A 23,853-nucleotide genomic window follows, 5' to 3' on the forward strand; every position below is an offset into this window, starting at 1 on the left:
CCATAGAGAGCATCCTGACGGGAAACATCTTAACCTGGTTTGGGAACAGCACCATGCAGGACAGATGAGCTCTACAGAGGGTTGTGCGGTCAGCTGAGCGCACCATCTGCTCCGAGCTCCCTGACCTGCACTCAATCTACAGCAGGCGGTGCTGGACCAAGGCCAGGAAGATCGTGAAGGACCTCAGCCATCCCAACAACAGACTGTTCTCTCTGTTGAGGTCAGGAAAGCGATTCCGCTCCCTGAAGACCAACACAGAGAGACTGAGGAGGAGCTTCTTCCCGCAGGCGATACGGTCTCTCAATCACACCACCACACAGTACTGACCCACACATACAGTTCTTACACACACACTGGACATTCTGGACATTGTTTTCACTTCATCACTTAAATCACTTTAAGCATATTTGCACTGCACAAGACATAATGTGGATTGCACAACACTGGACATTGTATTCTTCATTTCAAGCTAATACTTGTACAGCTGCTGTTATTGTGTATATAATATTTATATTTCTCATACATTCTTACCGGTATATAGTTCTATATTGTGTATTTTGTTGTACAGTTATTTTATTTTCAACTTTAATTTATATATTTTAGCTTATTCTTTCCCAGTTAAATTTACCCTTCATTCTAATTTGTGTTGTACAGTTATTTCATTTTTAACCTTAATTTTTTATATTTTATTCCTTCCTAGTTAAATTTACACTTTTTAATTTTTCATATTTATTTCCTATCTTATTCATAGCCTTTTCCTTTTTTTTTCCCTTTAGGTCACGAGCAGTTGTCCAAGCATTTCACTGCATATCGTACTGTGTATGACTGTGTACGTGACAAATAAAATTTGAATTTGAATTTGTTTGGGGGCTTAGATTGTATAAAATAAATACAATTAAATATTTCTTAAATATTTAGATGTTTCAATGTTCACAGTGGAGGGATATATTAGCAGGAAAACTTGTAAAATGAAAAAATCTGAATCAGAATCAGAATAGTGTTTATTGGCCAAGTATATGTGCAGACACATACAGGGAATTTGGTTCCGGTAGATGGTGGCTCTCAAGCACAGCAATGTAAATCACACACACACACACACACACACACACACACACACACGCACGCACGCACACACGTGTCTATATATACACATTACACATACATACACAAAGCTGTGTAAACCAACTATAAATAACGAATCTACTTATATACATAAAATACAGAAATGAATGAGGTAGAATGAATACTACAAAATGTACATAAGGTGCAGCTGCAGTCTGGCAGTGGGAGCAGTGTGACAGGTCAACTGTTAAGAAGGGAGATGGCGAGGGGAAAGAAACTGTTCCTGTGTCGGGTGGTCCTGGTCTGCAGGCTTCTGTACCGTCTGCCAGAGGGCAGCAGATCAAAAAGTCTGTGTGCAGGGTGTGAGGGGTCTGCGATGATTTTCCCTGCCCGTTTCCTGGTTCTTGAGAGGTACAGATCCTGGATGGAGGGCAGGGGGGCGCCGATGATCCTTTCTGCTGCCCGTACAGTCTGCTGCAGTCTGCTCCTGTCCTGTTTAGTGGCTGCTCCATACCAGACTGTGATGGAGGAGCACAGGACAGACTCAATGACCAGTGTAGAACTGGATCAGCAGCTCCTGTGGAAGACTGTACTTCCCCAGTTGTCTCAGGAAGTACATCGTCTGCTGGGTCTTTTTGAGGATGGAGTTGATGTTGGTCTCCCACTTCAGGTCCTGGGAGATGGTTGTACCCAGGAACTTGAAGGTCTTCACAGTTGACACAGGGCTGTCTGATATGGTGAGGGGGAGCAGAGTTGAGGGATGTCTCCTGAAGTCCACTGTCATCTCTACAGTCTTAAGAGTGTTCAGCTCCAGATTGTGCTGACTGCACAAGAGTACCAGCCGCTCAACTTCCTGCCGGTATGCAGACTCATCACCATCTTGAATGAGGCCAATGACAGTGGTGTCATCTGCAAACTTTAGGAGTTTGACAGCCGAGTTCTTGGAGGTGCAGTCGTTAGTGTAGAGGGAGAACAGGAGTGGTGAGAGGACACATCCTTGAGGGGCACCAATACTGAGGGACCGGGTTTCAGAGGTGATCTCCCCCAGCCTCACTTGTTGCTTTCTGTCTGTCAGGAAGCTGGTGATCCACTGACAGGTAGCTGGTGACACGCTGAGCTGGGAGAGTTTGGAGGAGAGAAGTTCAGGCACAATGGTGTTAAAAGCCGAACTAAAGTCCACAAACAGGACCCTGGCATAAGTTCCCGGGCGGTCAAGGTGTTACAGGATGTAATGCAGCCCCATGTTCACTGCATCATCCACCGACCTGTTTGCCCGGTAGGCAAACTGCAGAGGGTCCAGCTGGTGGCCTGTAATGTCTTTCAGATGGGCTAACACCAGTCGTTCGAAGGATTTCATGACCACAGACGTCAAGGCGACAGGTCTGTAGTCATTCAGTCCTGTGATGGTGGGTTTCTTGGGAACAGGGATGATGGTGGAGCGTTTGAAGCAGGAGGGAACTTCACACAGCTCCAGGGATCTGTTGAAGATGCGAGTAAAGATGGGAGCCAGCTGTTCAGCACAGGTTTTGAGGCAGGAGGGTGAGACGCCATCTGGTCCGGGGGCTTTCCTGGGCTTCTGTTTCTGGAATAGTCGGCTCCCATCCTGAGTGTGTATTCTTAGTTTCAGGGAGGAGGAAAGGGGGGTGAGAGGTGTGGTGGAGGTCGTTGAGTCTGGATTGGGGAGGGTGGTGTTTGACACCCCTGCCTTAACCCCTACATTTAGGAGATACTCTTTTATTCTTTGGGGTCTATTTTGCTGGAAGGATTAAGCTACACTTCCCAAAATGTTCCCTGGAGAAGGAAAACTCGCTGTGAATCAATAAGAAAAGAGGTTTCTTAGACCTGATGAAACATCTCCATCCTGATTCCTGAAGAGATTATTCTGTTTTAGGGCAATATTACCTCCATCCAGTGTATATGATAGTGATGGGAAATTATATGCTGTGGCTTTATTGAGGGACTTGCATGCAGAAGTAGTGCTGTCCAGGATTTGATACAATATCTTAATGCATTCCTCTGGTAATACTTCTTGTGGACAAGGATACATGCATGTGAGTGGATGCAGGTGACACGTTGTCACTCTTCCAATGAAAAGCAAAAAAAAAAAAAGTCAGCTAGATGCAGCATGCATGAAGGCAGCTAGCTGCTAGAAATCCATGTAAACAATCCTGGATCAAAAACAATGTGCTCTCCAGTGTTGGAGAAGACTTACACATGACATTTGTTAGCATGTACACACTGAGCTTTGGTGTGTAACAGAATGTAAGCAGAAAAAAACCCAGAATATATTTGGAGTTCTGTAATACTCTGTAAGACCAAACGAGTGCACAGTGGATCAGCTGCTGTGTACACAGCCTGCCTCGCACGCTGAAGACACTGTTCAAAGTGAAAAACAACAGAAAAACAAGAGAGACTTTGTTCCAGTGAGATCAGCTGTCACGTCTATGAGTTCTCATGCCACACTTGAATTTGACCTCTTTGTGCAGGTGGCGTGGTGCTCTGCTGGTTTGCACCGTCGCCTCACAGCAAGAAGATCCTGGGTTTGAATCCATGAGCCAGCTGGAGCCTTTCCGTCTCCCTGCACCTGGGTGGCCTCTATACAGATACAAACACATGTATCAGTTGGTGATTCAAAGCTGTGTGAATGTGGGTGTGACTGGCTGTCTTTCACTCTGTGTTAGCCCTGTGATAGGTAAGAGGAACAGTGTACCCTCTCCCCCACCCTGTAAAGTGTCCACACTGCATTCTTAAGACAATATCTACCCGCAGACATGCAAGCGTCCACCATAACCAGCTCTGAGGCAAGTCATGTGGCAGTGGGTGTGTACAGGAGTGTGTTTCAGTGAAATACGCACACATTCTTTCACAGGGAAACACATAACAGTAAGGCTGTGATGTCATTAACTGAATCAATCTGGTACCTGATAATATCCTAGCAGGGTAAAACCTTCACCTTCAGATCATCTACAGTCCCTGGATTTGGTTATATTTTCCAGTTATGTTTCCCTGTTTTCGTCTCTCTTTATGTGTTTCTATCAGTGTTCCTCTCCGTGACCAGAAGGTGGTGTTCTAGCTCCATATTTTCTGAATAAGTGACTTCATACGGTCTAAAACGAATCATAACTGAGGTTGCTGGTCGGAATAACAGTCAGCAAAACCAGAGGTGGTGCCAAGACTCCATGACCTAGTTAATAACTGATAGAGTAGTGGTGCAATAACATAAACCTGCGTGTGTGCGTATGTGTCAGATTGAACAGATGTTGTGCGACAACAGAGTCTCCGGTGTTGGACCACATACAGTACCAGGCTGCACACGCACACTTTAAAATTAGAAAGCACCAACGCAGATGACCTACGAAGTCTTAACCCTTGACCCCAAGGTTGCAAAACCAAAGTCCTCACCTCCTCTTGGCCCCTTGCTTCTTTCTCTGTCTCCGTGCTGTGAACTTTGCCCTGCCCAGTGGCTTTGTGTAAGCAGACAGCATGGGTTTGGCCACAGGACTGTAACTGACAACTGGGATGTGTCAGCGCTGGTGAAAGGGCAGGCCACAGGGAAAATGAAAATGGGAGAAATGTTAGCATGCAAACAAGGCGGCAGGCGTTTTGGAAGGGAAGTACATAGATTTTTGCGGATTCTTTTAGCCTCCAAATATATGCGGTTTGTTCATGGAACTGACTATAATGACCATATTGCTTATATAATAGTAAAAATAACAATAGATTGCCTTTGGAAGACCTGAGGAATCATGTTAACAGTAGAAGTTTCAGCCCCCACCTTCCTTTTACACTTCCCCTGTGGCCTGTGCCATAAATTCCTAGGTGCCCCCCCACCCCAACCTTTCTCTGTACTCCTAATTTAGTGTACTGGCCCTTTATCACTGCCGATTTTCAAATGTTTATAGTTATTTTCCAAATAAGCTTTATTATTATTATTATTATCATAAAGCATCCTGGGTATCAAAGTATCAATTTCAACACATCATGAAAGCAACATTACTGTAGAGAGAAATCAATCAAATGTATCAATTATTATACACAAGGAGCTGCTGTATTAGCCTGGGCTGGTAGGTCGATATTAAAGGATAATCGCTGGAGATTGAGCTGCTGTAATTGAAGCTCTGTGATGGAGAAATCCATCATATCATCACTGGACTGTGCCCGACGTGTAACACAGACTGCGATCTTCGCTATTAAAACTTGTGGCACAGCAAGAATGATGTGGGAATCTCTCTCTCCACCTGGGACCTCCCTGTTTCCCTCCACCCCTCCTCCAGACCGTCACCTAACTTCCGGCCACTCTCTCTCTCGCTCTCTCTCACCTCTATCAGCCTCACCCCCCTCTCTATGTAGCTCGTCCCAGTTCCCACACACAGAGACACACATTACACCGGTTCAGTGTAAGTGCCATGTAAACGCTCTCCCCCCGGACCCGGACTTTCGGCTCGCTGGATCAGAAACCGCGGTGTGTGCATCCGTTTTGCGTAGCGGCTCCGCCCGGTGTGCGGTGCGGACTGACTGCACACATCTGAGAGTTTTATTGGATTGCCCGACAGCGGCGGGAGAGGACTGGTCTTACCCCCAACGCGGGACAAAGAAAGCGGGGGGAAATTAAGGAAAAAGGATAAGAGTGGAATAAGAGAGGAGGGAACATGGATAAGTGTCTTTTCGCATTCGCTTTCGGGCTTTTGATGCTCGGTAAGAGACCTTTCTTTGCTTGACTATATTGATGGTCAATTAACTCCGATAGATGTCGGCATTCTCTGGTCGCGAGAAGCCAGTGTTGTACTCCGTTTTGAAATCTGACGATTTAATGTTTCGGTTGTCTATCAGCGAACATCCATTTTAAAACATCATTTAAACCATTTTCCGCACATTTAACACCACCTATATAATTCGGCATATAGCCAACCCATCAACTATCACTTATTTTTAATGGATTTGTAACTTTGCAACTGGCTCCCGCTGCTAGTGCTGTGGATTTGGATGGAATAAGTTTGCGAGGGCAGCAAGCTAGCCTCCTTAAAAACTTGAAATTTCAGTGAAACAGAAGTGTCGGTTGGTGTATTGGGTTAGGCCGAATTGAAAAGTCAATCCAAGAGATTGAAAATCAATGACCGAGTTGTTATCTGAGACGCGGCTGGGTGTGACTGATAGAGTTACGTAAAAATGTATTGTTTTTAAATGAAGCTCGTCACGGTAAAAATTTGCACCTACTTCCTCCATAAAAAATTTTTTTTCAGTGTCGACCTTCTCATACAGGTGTGTTAAGCGAACGTTTTGAAGTCATTTCCACCAGTGATAATTTATTTGGTGTGTATTTTTTTTAAATAAAATTATGTAAACGTGTTATAAATACTTTATTCTATTTAACGGTAGGGCTTAGGAGAAAAAAGGGACTAAAAAGGAAAAAATTCAAGTTTCGGGTGTTCTTCTGTCTCTCAGTCTCTCTCTCCTGTTCAGCTTCTCATTAGCCTAGCAAACTGTGCTCCCATTAAGACCAATTAGCCAACATGAGTTGACATGGTCCCATTAGCCTGCTGAGAAGTCACGGCCCGGCCATAATGATGAGCTGTATTATTATAATCACATCAGACTGGTCTGAGCCAAAGTGCCAAGCCAGACCAAGCCGGTGTTAGGCTGGTTTTCTCCACAGGGACAAACCAGGGCCTGTTCACTGGCATACCTGGATACTGCAGTTGCCATATGTTTATGAGCATAACCATGACTGCCACAGGGTTTCTCCAGTATATGTGTGTGTGTGAGAGAGAGAGTTGGGGACTTGGCTTAAATTAGTGCAGTGTAAGATGATCAGATGCTGCCAGCGCTCATGCTGTGTGTATTCTGACTCCACACAAGGAGAAAGCGACTATAATATGCAAAATACTGTCAGGCTTCAGGTAACACAACATCACATAACCGACTATTGATCTGTTTCTGGTTGCAGGGCTTAAAGATCACTTGCTGTGTGACCTCAGGTAGTCCCTACAGAGCCTGGTCCCATCTTAGGTTTCCCAAATGTCCCATGTCCAGCCATACCCATAAAGAGGAGGAAGCCTCTTAAGTGCAAATCCATCAAAATTAAATCTAGGATAACGGGACAACTGATCCATCTGTTAGTGTTTAATTAACAGTCATCGATGAAAGTTTAGAAAGTCTTAACCCTGACACTGGATGAATCCAGATCCAGTGTTTCACCCTGGAGCTGGGGATGAGTTCTTCAATCTCCTCGATCTTTGCAAACTCAACCTCAAAGAGTTTTATTTTCTTTTTAAGATGATGTATTACTTTAAGAGAGCATTCAGTCAGAGATCACACATTAAAATCAAAGAAGCACTGCATACATGTGCAAAAGAGAGTTGTCACATGTCACAAAACTAAGTAGACCCTTACTGCTTCCCAAAGAATTAGGGAATGTTATGTAGCCAAGTATGGCTTGTTTGGAAAAGTTGGTGGGAGAAAGCCTTTTCTCTGTAAAAGAACAGAACAGCTTAGGTTTGCAAAGTTTAATCTGAGCGAACTGCAAGACTTCTCAAACATAATACACAGCACGTTTGTTGAAAAGCCAAACACCCCATACCAACTGTCAGCACAATGATTTGGGATTGTTTGCAGCCATGGCCCCGGGCACATTGCAGTCATTGAGTTGCCCATGGATTTCTCTATATACCAAAGTCTTCTAGACTTAAATTTGAGACCATCAGTCAACAGCAAATGATCCAGAGCACAGCAGGAAATCTACAACAGAATGGCTGGAAAAGAATCAAGGTGTTGCAGTGGCCCAGTTAAACTTCAGACTAACTACACTGAAATGCCATGAGGGACCTTAGAGAGCTGTGCATAAAGAAGTACCCAAAAAACTGCAATGACTTGAAGCAACATTGTAAGAAAACAAAGAAAAAAAGACTGTGCCAAACTTTCTCCTTAATGAAAACCAGTACTTTAAGTTATTATTTTCTAAAAGCTACTAATTCATGGGATCTTATTTTGTTCATAGCATAGAGTCCCTTTGAAAAAGCTTTTTCTCATGATTGTATAATGTACCCTAAATGCTGTTGTTACTGTGCAGTTCTGCCAGATAACTGATCATGTTTTATGTACCGTATTTCCCGGACTACAAAGCGCACCTGAATATTAGCCGCACAAGCTAAAATCAGGGGAAAATCCTGTTTTGTACATACATTAGCCGCACCTGACCAAAAGCCGCAGGTGTTTTAATATTGACTTATCATATGTAAGAGAATATGCACAAAGCGAATTGTCAGGAAAGAGATGGCTGTTTGGAGACACACCCCTTTTATTAATATTTTGAAAATCAAGTTATGGGTACATATTTGCACATGTGCTGTGCTTCATAAATGAGTAACAAATGTAGTACATAACAGTAACCTACAGCACACCAGAAAAATAGATTCGGACTACCTTTTAGGCTCAGGTGCAGTGACACGGCTTTAACAAGAAGAAAAGTCAGTCATTCACCACCATCTTCCTGCGCACTAAAACCACCAAAGTCCTCTTCTCCAGTGTCGGATACGAACAGGCTCAGGATGGCTTCGTCATCCACTCTCAGCTTCTTTCCTTCGTTGTCACTTTCAAAACCAAAGAATAATCCTCATTGTCATTGTCAGTGTCGGAGTCGAACACCCTCTGAAGGGCCGTGGCGGTGTCCTCCTCTTCATCATGCAGCAGTCCAGCCCTTCGAAATCCGTTGATCGTGGATGTTTGCACACTTTTCCACGCTGTCAGAATCCACCGGTGGAGTTGAGCACAACTTGCTTTTCGCAAGTTTATCGCCGCTCGTCATCCACGACTCCCGCTGAACGCATAGCGCTACTTTGAAGTTTGTTTTTCGCGCTACTTGTACGGCACTATGTTGCCTGGCGGATGGACATGTGACCAACATACCACTCTTGAACCCCGATCCTTCCGCCAGGCAACGTAGTGCCGTACAACAGCGGAACAAACAAAACAAATCGTCTTACGATATCACAAAAATCATGGAAAATCTATAGAAAAGCCGCACCTGACTAAAAGCCGCAGGGTTCAAAGCTTGTGCAAAAAGTAGCGGCTTATAGCCCGACAATTACGGTATTTTGTTTTTATCATGCAGAAGATTTTCAGCCCCAGTTTGGTGACCTTTATGCTTATTTAATGACTCTCAGGTCAGGCCAACAGAAATGTTTATGGTGAAGCTCACTGAAAACCAACCAGTTTGTTTTTTTTATAGTGTTCGTCCATATAAATCATGGGATTTTCTGAAAGCTGTGGTGAATCAGAAGTCTGAAATGAGAAGAACACCTATAATACCAGACAGTATCTATTATAGTACTGCCCAAACTATAGATTTAGATTAGCTATCGTACTTATTAATATAGCTAGGTTAAATAATCCCATCAAAGCTTTTGCAATCATCTTTTATTGGAAGAAACTGTTGAACCTGATCGTGACTCAGGGCCCCCAAACCAGTGCTGTTTGTGGTGACTCATTGCAATGTTTCGACACATAGTCATGAATTACAAGGAAAAAAGGAAATTAGAGACTTGGTGTCACAGTCTGATGCCTTATTTTATATAGGAAGGGTTTTTTTTCTTTTTCAGATAAGAAAACTCAGCTGGAAGCAGAAAAATCAAACGAGGTCAAAAAAGGGGTACAAGCTTAAATTGTAAAATTGCTGACTCTTGCCACCTGTCTGTTAGCAATAGCATAACTGCCTCTAATGAAGCAGAAATAAAACCTCAGCTATAAGACAGAAGAAACAGGTTTCAGGGTTTTTGCTGATAAGATTGACAGTCAGCATCACCTCAACATAAAAAGCCAACTGAGCGTCCAGATGGTGATCCAGACGTGCTCGCTCATTCCAACACAGTGACGTAAAAATATCCAGACATCCCTTTTTTTACAAAATCGTATCTTGTGGGAATTTTCGGGCTCCGCTGGTTCCAATCTTTTATTTTCACAAGAGACCAAAAGTCATACAGGCTGGAAACTAAGTTTGAACATAAATCTCCACAACGTTTTTCCTCTTGGTGATTAATGGCCCTCATGCTGGTTTGACCCTTTTGTGTTAATGTACCTTAAAATTAAAAGGGAAGCAAAGTTTTTGGTTGCATCACGTGATCGTAACTTAGCATTAGCTAAGGAAGTAATTTAAATGGCATGTGGAGGAGATCTGCTTGCTGCTGGCTTCGCCTTGGTGGTGCAGAAAACCTCAGTGAGCCTCAGGTGCTCCTTGTAGTGGATGTTCACTGTTAGCATCACATTGTCATTTGAGACCAAACTGTCAACCATGCATGTCTGATGTGAAGATGGAGACAGATTAAACTGTAGACCACTGTAGACAGACAGTGAACTGGAACAGTAGGTTTCATATGCTTCTTACTTCCATGTTACTTGCAAAGCAGAAAAAAGCCCACACTCAGCAGGCTCACACATGCACTCACACCGCCAGGCCAACTGCCAAAACATAAGAATTGAACCTCTCACAAATATTGATGGCTCATGCAAGCACAGGGCTTTTTCTTGAAGTACTGTGTTTTTTTTCCTGATCCATTTATAGGTTTAAGGGTTTAAAGATAGAAGACATGACTTTTGCTGTAAAAATCCTCCTTTGCTTGCAGACCTCTCAGTATAGAGGTTTTGGTGATGTGTTGATTGGTATATATAGACCTAAAAATACCAAATTAAACTTGGGGTTGCTTTTGAAATTACAATATATGTTGCCAAACAACAGTCTGACCAGGTAGGTCCTGATGACGGCTGAAACTTAATAATTTCTGAGACCTGTTCTGTGAAGTCTATACAGAACTAATTATTAGATTATTTCCCAAACTGTTTGATGATCTGCGTGGTTGTTCTCCTTATTTTTATTAATCTGGCTTCGAACAGAGTGGAAATGCTCCGATTGAAAGGCCATGACATGACTGCTTAAGTTTCTTGGCCTTCAAGAATATTCAATGCACAGACACACTTTGCAGTGCTGCTGTTCTCATAGTACACCTGCTGACAAAACGGATGGTAAAAGCAGTTAATTGGAACCTGACTTCAGCAAACCTGAGTTTAAGAATAAAACGGAGGATGTTAAACAGACACCCGTTGCAAACCTTAGCCTATTGAATTGCCGTTCCTCATTATCAGTCCAATGTTTCCTGTACTGTTTAGTCAGCAGGTATAGACACTCCTCATTGGTTGTCATTGTGTCTTTCTGAATGGAGATAATAGGCTAAGTTCTTCAGATTAAACCAAACAAGAGTCTGATGTTTTAGGTTTTGTTTGATTTGCTTTCCACATCCTGTTCACTTTAGTTTCAGTAGGCGAAAGCGTCAAAACTGCTTGGTTAAGATTAAGAAAAGATCCTGATTATAAATCACGTTTTACAAAGCACACAGAAAGGCTAGCTGTCTCCTTTGTAATTTAGATAGCTTCTGGTTTATCAGCGGTTACAATGGAGGATAACTGAATACTGAGCTTGGTAGTAAGTGAAAGCGGGCGCCTACTGATGATGCCTACAGGACTCATTACAGCTGATAAGGGCGTTTCAGTGCGCTGAACTGAGCGCAACAGGGATTGAAGAACTTTTCCTACATAAGGCCTCATAAATTGTATTTTATTGGTATTTTTAATTGTCCCCATAAATTGATTCTCTGCATCTGGATGAAGCGTTTCTAGTGGGAGAAATGTTTCATCAGTCATCAAAGTGACTTCTTCAGTCTGGACTCTTCTGATGAACAGCACTAACTTCCTGGGATGTTCTTACCTGTATGGTACACGATGTTTTTCATGGTGTTTTCACCATCTGTAGAGAAGAAGAACAACACTCAATAGGATTGTGAGCAGGGGCAGACACTACATGTGATAGCTTCAGTAGACATGAGTGGTGTGAAGGTGGCGAGACATCCTCAGTGACGTATCGCACTTGCTTTATGGTGATTACACTTTACTACCATCAGGACGGAGGCACACCTCCTTTGTGAACATCTCGTGCCCTGAGGTCTTTTATAGCTTGTAGTATAACTCTGAACAAACCAAGTTGAAATATGATAAGACGTGGGTGTTGTGTTTGAGCCGTCTTTAATGCCTGTAACTGTGATGTCTGTATTGTTGTCGTGTTGGTCGTATTTGTCTGACACCTGGCACGAGGCAAAAATGGAATTTCCAAAAGGAGAGTCGACATTAAATTGACACTGTAGTACAAATAGACTAATCTGACTGCATGTTCAGTATCAGCTTTCATATCTGGGTGTCACTTACCAAAAACTACTTACTTTACCATATTATTATTACCCTACATTGAAGATAATGTGCGGATGAGTTTGGTGTGGCTCATTAAAACTAGCTTGATGATGCCGGCATTAATTGGTGTGGACCGCGCCTCACCGACCAGAAAGCACAGTATCGCGTAACTGTACATGTCTCCGTCAGTTCGGCTGTGTTGCTACATGCTCTTACCCAGCTGGAATTCAAGAGTCGAACACTTTGCCGAAGGAGGAATGAAATGCAGATGGTTTGATTTGATACGAGAGGTCTTACAATGTAACCAAACAGCACTAATGATCTGGTACGCAATTGAAGCTAAATTAAAGAGGCGCATATAAGTCTCAGCCTCTCGCTGTTGTTTTCTTCCTTCTCTGAAAGCTGCTGGAGGGCTGTCATAACCAGCGGCTGGTGTTCATGCCAGAGAAAATGATGTGGGTGTGAGCGTGTATAGAAACAAGTGTGTGTGGAGAGAGTGCAATTCAGGTTTCAGCACCGTCATCGTCAATAACGTCAGCACTTCACTCAAGTTCCAACAAGACCTGTGTCTGTGCCTTGGTCTCTGTTTTGTTTGTCTTTAAAAAGGCAACTTCAATTGGTAAAATTTTTCTTCTTTAACTCAGTAGAGTTTGTTAATTGGTTGTCAGACTTGTAGCTTGCTCCCTCTTAAACATTTTTCTTGCCGAATTTATGCGAATACGGCGTATTCTTCATGTAAATTCTATTTTACTTCACATAAGGGTGAATCTTCTTTCATCTTAGAGGTTTTGGATTCCAACTAAGCCTCCAAATATTATTGTTTCCTGTTATAGACTTTTAATCTTTTAAAATGTTTTCTCTGTCCTTCAAGGTGGGTGCTCGGCCCGTGTGGTGACGGTGCCTCCTGGTCCATTAATCCGGGTGGAGGGCCAGCCAGTCTCCATCAGATGTGATGTCAAAGAATACACAGGACCTAGTGAGCAGGTCATTTCCCCAACACACACACACACACACACACACACACACACACACCCTTGAATTGAAAGAGTTGATCCTCTGGAGAGTATGAGTATTTAGTGTATTACTTGTGGCCAATAGATTATTAATTGAACTGCATATTCTGTTTATTTGCAGCTGCTAATAGCACTGTCACTAAGGGTCAGATTTTGTCCTCTGGGTTTCTTGCATATACAGGAAAAAGTGAATGGAAGTATACTTTTAAGGCACTTTGTAATGGAATCAGAGTCTCTTACATTATTGGCTCACAAGCCACTAATGACTGTACTCCCATTAAGCTGAATATTATTTTGGTTGGTGACCCCATTGCTCCGGCCCAGTGTTTCTAATTTACTCCGCCTATATTTATGTGTGTGCATCCACTTAACACTCGGATTGTTTGTATCCCTCCTCTGCAGGATTTTGAATGGAATATGTTAAAGGACGCGAAAGGGCAGAAGACAAAGATAATCTCCTCTTTCGACTCTCGCTACTCCGACCAGTCTTACAGCAAGCGCGTGGCGTCTGGCGACATTTCAGTGGTGCGTCTCCAAGACAACGAGGTGGAGCTGAAGATTGCTGAGGTGAAGTTGACGGATGCTGGCTTCTACGAGTGTCAAACACCGAGCACCGACTACGTCATCAGTGGAAATTATATGGCTCAGGTCCAACTCACAGGTATGAAAGTGTGTGTGCGTGCTCACGTGTGCCTTTGTGTGTCTGTGTGTGTGTATTTGCCAATTTTGTCCTTTCAGGATACAAAGCTTCTGATGCAGAGTAGCTGTGTTTTTACTTTGTGTTTGAGGCCATTTGGTTATGCTGGTCCATTTAACAGCTATCCCCCACAACTTACCAATGCTCTGCTGACCATGGATGTGTCCTCTTGCACATGAACACCCCTGCTGGTTTCAGACAATCACTGGCGTATAATTTGGTTTTTGCATAGACACGCGTACCTCGACACAGTGTCACACGCGTGGGGAGCAGATGTCAGGTGGGAATACTTGGCTTATGTCAAATGAGGACCAGGGAGGCACGGATTTGGATGAAGAATATCAAGGAGGAGAAATGTTTAGTTTCATGGTTTATTCTGCTTATAATGTTTGTAATAGCTGCTGTAATTGTCCTTGACGTGTTCTGGGAGGGGAAGGGCACCTGCTGCCAGACAATATTCACCTTGGAAAAAGTCAAAAGTGGTTTATAAATTTGGCCACAGGTCTGTTTGTCAGAGGGAGTTAGGTGATTGCTTCATAATTAAAGACTGATTAAGATGGATTCATATTTTCTTGAAGGTTTTTTTTAGACCTCACCTTTTGACCGCTTCGCCTTGGGCATTTTTAATCTGTAGCTCTGCTCTAAAAGAACGTACGTACCAGGACCCGCCTACTATCCTCGGAAACGTAAAATGATTGGCTAGAATCTAAAGTGTATCACAGCTCAGGAAAAAAAAGCACTGAAATAAAACACCGAAATGTGCGCTGCTTTTCGGTCTGGTTACTACCGTTTATGTCAGAACCGGTGCCATCATGGCACTGGATGCCGGTACCCATCCCTATTCTTTTTAGACCTCACCTTTTACACCTGCATTGAGTTGCTGCCATGTGATTGGCTGATCAGATATTTGCATTAATGAGTATTTGAACAGATCTACCTAATGAAGTTTTATATTTATGATGAAAATGCTTTGATGGTTCATACCTATGAAGTTACAGTATATCTGAAAAGCCTTAAAATATTTTTTTTACCATAGTAAACTTCAAAACAGACTTTATTATATGATATAGTTTTAAAAAAGGATAACAATTGACTTCAGCATAATATAAAATAATGTGTTTTCCCGATACCTGATTTTTAGCACTATGTATGCATTGGTCAACTTTCAGATGTATGAAGTTCAGCTAAGTTATCTATGTTTTCATTTTTAGTTTCCATTTGCATTTAGATGCACGGCCGATTCTCTGATGTGTGATCTGTTTCTACCTGTGCTGATGCTAGCAGGACTAAAGCTGATCAAGCAGCAGTAAATATGTGAAGCAAGGCTGAAGGATACACTCATAAAATGAACAGAATCATAAGAATATAACAGCACGAGCACTGCAAATGCAACTAAAACATGTTGACATCAAATGGTATGTTATTTGAAATCTATATGAAATAATGACACATCTATGTTTTCCAATTATTTTTTTTTTTGTGTATTTATTTAGTTTTTCCACAGTTGTGTAAATCAGTCTGTCTGTGGACTGGTACAGCTGAAAAGCCGACGCAGCCAGTTCCTCTTCGTCTTCTTCTTGGGTTTTTTCTCTGGCACAGTCTTAGCTTCAGTTTCGAGTTCAGCTGGATTGGTAGTTATTGTTTTCTCTCTGTCTTCTGTTTGTTGTAGAGAGTCATGCAGAGACATCTCAGTTGATGTCAGGGAGTCTTCTCCTTCTTCTTCCTTGTCCTGTTCTTTGGTGTCTTTTTCCACCATTAGCTCAGATTTTCCATTTGCTGTGTTGGAATTTTGTTCATTTTGCTCCTGTGTGATTTTAATGTAGGACGCTTTGACTTCTTTCAACTCTTGATAAAGAGTCTCTACTTTCATGTCATGAAGCTCCTTGTTGGAGCAGAGCTGGGATTTAAGCTCACTGATTTCCATGTTCAGTGTCTCCTGGTCCTGCCTATGTTTATCTTCCTGTTCCTTGAGTTGGTGTTGAGCTTCTAGGAGCTGTTGTTGGAGTGTTCCTATTTGCTCTTGTTGAGTCTTGTATTGGACTTCAAATTGAGCCTCCTTCAGACCTACACAGTCCGTGTGTGAAGCCTCTGTGGTTTGTGTAGAAGAATCCACACACTGCTCTGTGGTAGGGTCGCTGACGTCTTCGTGCAGGACACGAATCATGTCATCCAGCATGACAACTGCTTGGTTGTCCTTTGCTTGAACCTCTGTTTTGCTCTTATCAGGCTTATTATTATCATTAGCCTCCTCCAGTTGCTCTATGAGCTCTTTAATTGTTTCTTCATGCTGTTTTTTGTCGGCGATCATCTGTGCATGAAGTTTGGTCACCTTAGACTGGTAATAAGAAGCCCTCTTACTAGCAGCTACCAGTTTCCAGTAAAGCTCGTTCTGGTGGTTTTGGGAAGCTTGTAGTTGATGCCTGAGAGCAGCAATCTCACAACATGAATCATACTGGACTCTGCCATCATGGGGTATAAATCTGGGATTTGGCTGATGTTGCCACGTCCCTCCATTTGGCCCAGGGTTTTGTCCACTGGCGTTATTCATGTTTGCCTCTGTCTCCATATTCACCTCGTCCTTTGGTTCTGACATAGGGAGGGATCCAGGGTTTTCCCTTTCAGAGGTTCCTTCAGGGTTTCCTGACACTTCTTCATTTCTCAGGTTGCTTCCATCAGCCACGTTGTTTTGGGCTTCTAGAAGAGCCCGAGCATACGCCCGAGTAATCGGTTGTCTGGGTTCTTCAGCCACTCTTTTCTGTTTTTGCCCCCTTTTTTTCTTGCCTTTCACGACCACTTCGGTTTGAACTTGTGCCAGAGGACGTGTTTCAGGATTTGGTGTTTGGGGTTTTTTGAGGTCATTTTCCGATCTTTGCAAAACTGTTATATTTGGGCTCACGACCACTTCCATCTGTGCTTCTGCCATTTTATATGCGTCTGCTTCAGCGTCTGCGTCTGCTTCTGCGTCTCTCTGTGTCTTCCTTATCTTGGTTTTAACAAACAGGTTGTTTCGTAGTTCTGCCACCAAAGAGTTGCAACAGTTGACTGAATTTCTCCTTCCAATGACAGAATGTGATGACATCACAAGTTTTGTGCCTTTGATGACATCACAGGCTTTGTGCATTTGATTCTGTGATTGGATAATTTGAAAATAAACTGCCCACAAATGTACTTTTAAAAAGTCATTTTATTTTGTAGTATATGTTGAATTAACACTATAAAAGCTACTCGACCAGAATTGCAGTTAAAAATAAAACAAAAGCAAAACACAAGTTTTTATAAATGGTTGTTACAAACAAACCTAACCAAAGGAGAAGACGACTGTTTAGTGGAAAAATATTAGACATGCTCTCTCATAATAACTGTGTAATAATGTAAACTAAGACATGTCGAAAACATTGATATTTAGTTAAAGATATTTATTCAAACGATCCAATGACCAGCATGTTTTAGTGAATGCCTGTAGGCACTGGGAGCTTGGTGGTTGCCTAGGCGACAATATGTCATCTATGTTTTGTTTTTAATTCAGTTTCACTGGTGAAACTAAGAAACAACAGGCTGTAGAGGGACACGTTAACAGAGCTTTACTAACTCTTACTGTCATATCCAGTGTGGACAAATCTGTATAGATTTATATTAATATATTAATCATTCATTTGAATAACCAAGGATGCAAAATAAATATCACAGGAGAGTTTATGAGACGAGGTCAAGTTCAGAGACACAAGTTTAGCAGAGGTGAAGCCTCGAGGACAGCTGGCAGCTACACCCATGTATGACAGCACCCACCTGTCACAAAGAGCAGCCTTTCCATGCCTGACTCTGCATAATTGTCAGCATCCAAGCATTTTAAATGAGTCATCATCCTCAGAAATCATCCTTTGCACAGTTGTTATGAAGAGAAAAATAAACTTTAGAGCTGAAAATCAGATATGAACCGTGTTGATTTTTGCTCTAACTTTAAACTTTTTACCAAGAGTGTGTAGGCACAGACTTTTTTGAACAAGTGGCCATTAAAGGAAATGCAGTTAAGCTTGCTTAATTGCAGCTTAAAAGTTCCAGGTTTTTGCCGATGTTATTTTATCTAAAAGCCGGCTATTTCAAACCGACTCTATCCTTTGAAGAGCTAATGGGTCCCTAGATCTTTTGTAGACACACGGTTGAAAGAGATACGCTTTCCATTACTCAGATCATCTACTACATTCACAGTGTGAAGATTTAATTTGAACTACTTCCTGACAAAGAAACATGTATTCAGCATTTTCCTTTGAATTTAATTGGGTTTCTTTTTTTTCTAGTTGGCAATTAAAGCTGTACTCTCCGCATTGGTTTAATCTGGTGTTTACCCGTGTCCAACCCATCCTTCTCAGGACAATTCTGTCCTCCAGAAAGAATTTCTTTTTTATAAGTGGTAATTTGAGTAAGATTTTACCTGAGGAGGTTTTAAGAAATGAACTCACAAAGAGCAATGTCTGACAGCAGGTTAGCTAGCTCCATAATGCACCATCATGTTCAGCTGCTCTCTGCTTCCCAGCACGGCTCCCCAGACACCTTGTTAAATTTAGACCTGAATTAACTAGGCAGCGCTGTTTGTGAGCGAGAGATTGTCGTGTATATGTAGAGCATATGTATCAGTGAGCGCTTCGTTTTGCAGCATGTAAAGGACAAAATATTTCTGACCGAGACTGTCTTTAACGCAGATGATGAGCTAGATTTATACCATTTGAGTCATATGTGTGCCACATTTCTTACACACACACACAAACGTGCGCTGCCTCTTTCAGCCCACTGAGGCTGATTGGTTATGTAAGAAACAAGTGAAGTACAGGTCGCTGAGGGTTTGAGAACTCCTTTCAGGCTAATTTTAATTGATAGAGCAAAACGCAGATTATTTGCTCTGCCTTTGTCATCTGCCACAGACAGCACTGCAGCACAGCAGCATCAGCAGGCCTGCAGGCTGCTCTGACCTCCACTGCCAGGTCTGACTGGTGTCTGTTGCAGTCCTGTTTATGTCCACGGTTTAAGAATGCCTCAAGGATTCAAATAAGTGCTTTAAATCCTGCAATAAGCACAGTTTTTCCTATGGATAGAATGTTGTTAAACGAACAGAGACATCATGATGCAAATCACCCAAAATCATACAAAGAACCAAAGCCCGAGAGGAGGAGTTCTGTTGATGCCGAATCAACAAAGCACCAGCAACACCCATGCATATCTGCTGTATTCGTCACTATCAGCAGCATGTTGTAGCCTGATCGTCATGTTTTAATTTGACAGCCTGGTTTGTGTTGAGCTGATCGATAGATAAAGAGTGACATTTAGACTACAGAGGTCGTATGTCTATGTAGCAGTTCACAGAAAAGACTTTGAGTCTTTTATCCAGCTCGTCTGGAATGGGTCCTGCGATGTTCGAGCGTGCCCGTGTGAGGATATACACCAGGTAGCTGTCCAAAGGATTCACACCGAACGAGTGGAAGTTATGTCCCGTCTCCTGCATGGCTGCTCAAGAAAATCTCCCGTTGTGTGCAACTGTGAGAGAGGACAACTTACAGGACACCTTTTCTAGACACTGTCAAGAAATATGTAATGAATGAACCTTTAGAAACAATCATCTGAGTGTATTTCATGCACATACAAGCTGAAATGTGATAATTATGATTGAGACTAGAATCCCAAACCTCTGCTATAGATCTATTTTGATTTACTTATGTTATACATGCAGGTGTTGGTATGTCCTTCACTTAAATATTCACTTCATATCCTGCTCTCTTCCATCAATACTTGTGCGGACGTATGCCCTGAGTTTAAAATGTGTACAGACTCATACATGACAGGAATTGAAATCAGACAAAAAAGGTACAAAAATTCTTCTGAACATGGATAACATCATATTGTTACCTCTCAACAGATTCTGTCCATTTTCATGTGTTTGCTCACACTTTCCAGTGAACATGTTTATTAGAGATGGGAAACCTCGTGATACGACATTATCACAATATAAATTTATTGGTTTTCTTAAATTTTGTGATACTTTGAGTAAATGGTAAATGGCCTGCATTTGTATAGCGCTTTTCTAGTCCATAGGACCCCAAAGCGCTTTACACTACATTCAGTCATTCACCCATTCACACACACATTCACACACTGGCGATAGCAAGCTACATTGTAGCCACAGCTGCCCTGGGGCGCGCTGACAGAGGCGAGGCTGCCGGACACTGGCGCCACCGGGCCCTCTGACCACCACCAGTAAGTAAACACGGGGTTAGTATCTTGCCCAAGGATATTTGGCATGCAGCCTGGAATCGAACCACCGACCTTCTGATTAGTGGCTGACCCAATATTGCAGTATTGCAGTAACATATTGTGACTAAAATTGCCTTTTTCCAACTGCAGATTAAGTCCTCAGACTTAGTCAATAACTTAATTTTATTGGATAAAACAGATACATCAGTTATCTTTTTGATGCAAAATGAAATTTTGAGCATACGATCACTGTCACTAAAACCTGCTATAAATGTTACTATAAGACAGTCAGTCTGATATCAGTCTGTGATTGAATGGAGTCAAGTTGGCAGTTAAAAGCACTCTGCTTCTGATAATGCAGAAATTAACTGTAAAAAATCACATAGCTGTTGCTGTCTACATGGAAAGAAATTCACATTGGACTATTACAGTTGTGCTCCGCATCCTTCTGGTCTTCTATAGGAATATAATCAGAATACAGGCAGCTGAGTTGAATCCCCTTGAGTTGCGCTCATTCAGAAAGCCTCATTAACACTGATGGCAACTTTTTGTTTTTAAACAAACCTTCAACAATCTCTCTGAGACTGATTGGAGTCAGTCCAAGTCAGACTGCAACTGTTTGCAGAAAGGTTGCCTTTTACCTCCAGCTTTGGACAACCATTTAGTCAGCACGAGTTGCAAGAATGATGAACAAAAATCAAATAACCAGGCAGACTAGTATTTATTTTGTAGTTGTTGGTAGCTGTAAGGAGTTGGCTGTCATATTTCTACTCGTGTGACTGAGCCATTAGCCTCCAGCCTTGGATGGTCTGTCAGTTTGGTTTCATTAATGTAAGTTTGCTCGGCTAACGTTACCTCAGGATGTTGGTGCATGAGAGGAGCCCTCTTCTTCACGGTATTCCCAGAATATTTTAATTTACATAGATGATAACAATATCACGACGCAAAATATTGCAATGCCATGTCAATTTATATCAACGCCAGCGTTAATCGCACAGAACAGTATTCACGAAGACAGTCAAACCTGCTACAACACTTGTAAGTGCACAGTAGTAATTAATGTTAATGATTTATTCATTGGAAAGCGATCGAATTTTAATAAAGAGCCGGGACATTTTCACTCGCAGGACAATAGACGGTTGAAGCAGCGCTGTGCATCGTTGTCTACACCCGGACGTGTTGATCCGTTGTTTTTAAGTTTGCGTCTGAAGTTGGGGCGAACTTTTTATTCCTAACTGCTTACAAAGCAGTCTTTCCCACAGGATGTAAACGTGGCATTTCTCTAATTCCCATAATGCATAGCCACGTACTTCTCATTCCCGGCCATCTGCCGCTTCTTGGATTCATTTGTAACGCGACTAGAGCTGCCTTCCAAAATACACAGTTCATCATTTATCTAAAGCATTTCAGTGATAAATCTCAGAGTTTGGAGCTACTGTTGCTTTAAAGTGTGAGAAATGGTAATGTGTGCACACAAACATACACAGAGCACAGATTTCCTTCTTTTTTTTAATATACAAAGTTCAAATGACTTGATTGCGATGATAAAACAGAGCCTGTAATTTTTGCTTAGCAGACACGCCAACCCCACCCTGATATTGCCTCTCAGCTTTGTTATTAACCCCCCGTGTCTTCACTGCATCTCAGCATCTGTCTTTTCCCCGCACTCTTCCCGTTGCGAGAAGCAGAGGTAAAAACTTATTTTCATAGCTCTCGCCGTGCATGCATTTAAAAGCAAAGCCATGCTCCCATCAGGGAACCCAGGAGTTATAGGCCTTTCACTTTATTTTATTTTTTTCTCTCCAGCAGTGACTCATCATCCTCCTTCGTGTGTCATAACAAGAAAGGAATGAACGGTGAAATCTGCTCTGTAAAGACCTTCTGGATGATACGTTTAGTTTCATTTTTAATACGTAAACGAGCCTGAGATGAAAGAGTGGAGGTGAAAGTGGTTGCGTGAGAGTGTTGAGAGTTTACTTGGTTAAGACGGTGACCTTCAGAAGCACTCCTCTGGGCGTGTTGAGGGTTTTTTTTTTTTTTGCAGCTTTATCTGCGTCTGTTTGTTTGTCCTTCAACCAATGACCTTGGCACGAGTGTATGCGAAATATTATGTTGGATTACATGAATCACTAGGAGTTTACACTAGCCCTGCTTTTGCCTTTTAGTTTAAGCCGGATGACCTGACAGACGGGCCGCTTTGAGGTGTGGTAAACAAAGGTGTGACACTGAAGTAAGATTAAGATTCTGTCACTCCACCCAATAAATAGATGCTAAATGTCGAATTGTTCATTTTTTATCATATGCACCTGCAAACCGTCTAATATCAGACAACAGGGAAAAGCCTTTGCTTGCCTTGAGCTATTATGTCATCGTTTTACCTACAATTTCCAGCTCAAATACGCTGCTTTTTAAACCTGGGAATTAGTTTAAACAGATCCTCGAAGTAAACAAGACCTTTTCGCTCACAGCGACACACAAATAGGCCTCAAGTGATAGACGACGAAGACAAGTGAAGGAAAATGCAGATATGCTGCCGATTAGCTGCCGTATGAGGAATCGTATCTGCTTATGAATCTGTAGGCAAAGGGAAAGATGATTGGTGCACAAAGCTTTCTGGTTTCTGGTTTCTGTTTGTTCTGTCTGGTTGTAGTCCAAGTTTTATTGGGCTGTGTGATTAATTCACTCAAAACGTTTTCTTTTGGTTTGTTTTCCCGTCAGTCATTCCCAACACCCTCAAGGTCTCCCCCAAGACCCCACCCCCAGTCATCTCAGAGGGAAGTGACCTAACTCTCTCCTGCAACGTCACTCGGGAGCTCATCCACCCCACCTACCTGTCTGTCACCTGGTCGGTGAAGAAGGGGACGACGTCAGAGGAGATTTTGACGTATGGTCCTCAGGGGGATGTGGTCACGGGGTCCAGGTTTGCCCGGCGTTATGCAGAAGGAGGCATCCGATTGGTCCCTGGCAGGAACGGAGTGTTTGAACTGGTGATTTCCAGAATGACGACGTCCGATGAAGGGAATTATGAATGCAACGGGACGGAGTGGACGCACGAAAGTGGAGGAAATTGGATAAAAATCGTGGAGAGTACCAAAGAGATGGGAACTGTTGCAGTTACTCCTACAGGTAAGAGTTTCACTGTTACTTGCACAGCTGATGCTTTGTTTTGGTTAACCTAACTATAGAAAAAAAACCCTAAAACATGCTTTTGCCAGACAGATGCATTGCATTTCACTGTAGTGGATGCATGCTGCCCCTAGCTGAGCCTGGTTCTGAAGGAGGTCACTTCCTGTTAAAAGGGAGTTTTTCCTTCCCACTGTTGTCAAGTGCTTGCTCACAGTTGGTGTTTTCTGTCTTATTGGTCTTTTTCTTACATTATAAACTGCCTTGAGGCAACTGTTGTTGTGCTTTGGTGCTGTATAAATAAACAGACTTTGAAATGTGTTATGAAAGATGTCCTGTATCTGTCCTTCTGCCAGTGGAGCTGAATCACTCTGTTAGAGAAGATGCTCTGCTGCCTGTGCAGTAAGTGGTGAAGAGGGCGGTCAGGATTTTACACGATTGTTCGCTGACCTCCTCTCACAGACAGAGATGGCCTTCCTTATTACTTCATTT

General features: G+C 42.5%; 1 protein-coding gene across 1 annotated transcript in view; it reads left to right on the plus strand.

Moving 5' to 3' along the window:
• Window positions 1-5,432: 5,432 nt before the first annotated feature.
• The window catches only part of ptgfrnb (prostaglandin F2 receptor inhibitor b), a 77,707-nt gene continuing 59,286 nt past the window's right edge, over window positions 5,433-23,853 (plus strand). The window contains exons 1-4 of the mRNA XM_085349006.1: window positions 5,433-5,757; window positions 13,160-13,272; window positions 13,704-13,962; window positions 22,957-23,364. Coding sequence (XP_085205132.1) covers window positions 5,712-5,757; window positions 13,160-13,272; window positions 13,704-13,962; window positions 22,957-23,364 — 826 coding nt within the window. The 5' untranslated portion in view covers window positions 5,433-5,711. The remainder of the gene's footprint in view (window positions 5,758-13,159; window positions 13,273-13,703; window positions 13,963-22,956; window positions 23,365-23,853) is intronic.

Source organism: Diplotaxodon limnothrissa, linkage group LG23 (genome assembly GCF_057381915.1).
Source record: "Diplotaxodon limnothrissa isolate DT_005_m linkage group LG23, D_limnothrissa_male_GT1.1, whole genome shotgun sequence".
NCBI classification, from domain to species: domain Eukaryota; kingdom Metazoa; phylum Chordata; class Actinopteri; order Cichliformes; family Cichlidae; genus Diplotaxodon; species Diplotaxodon limnothrissa.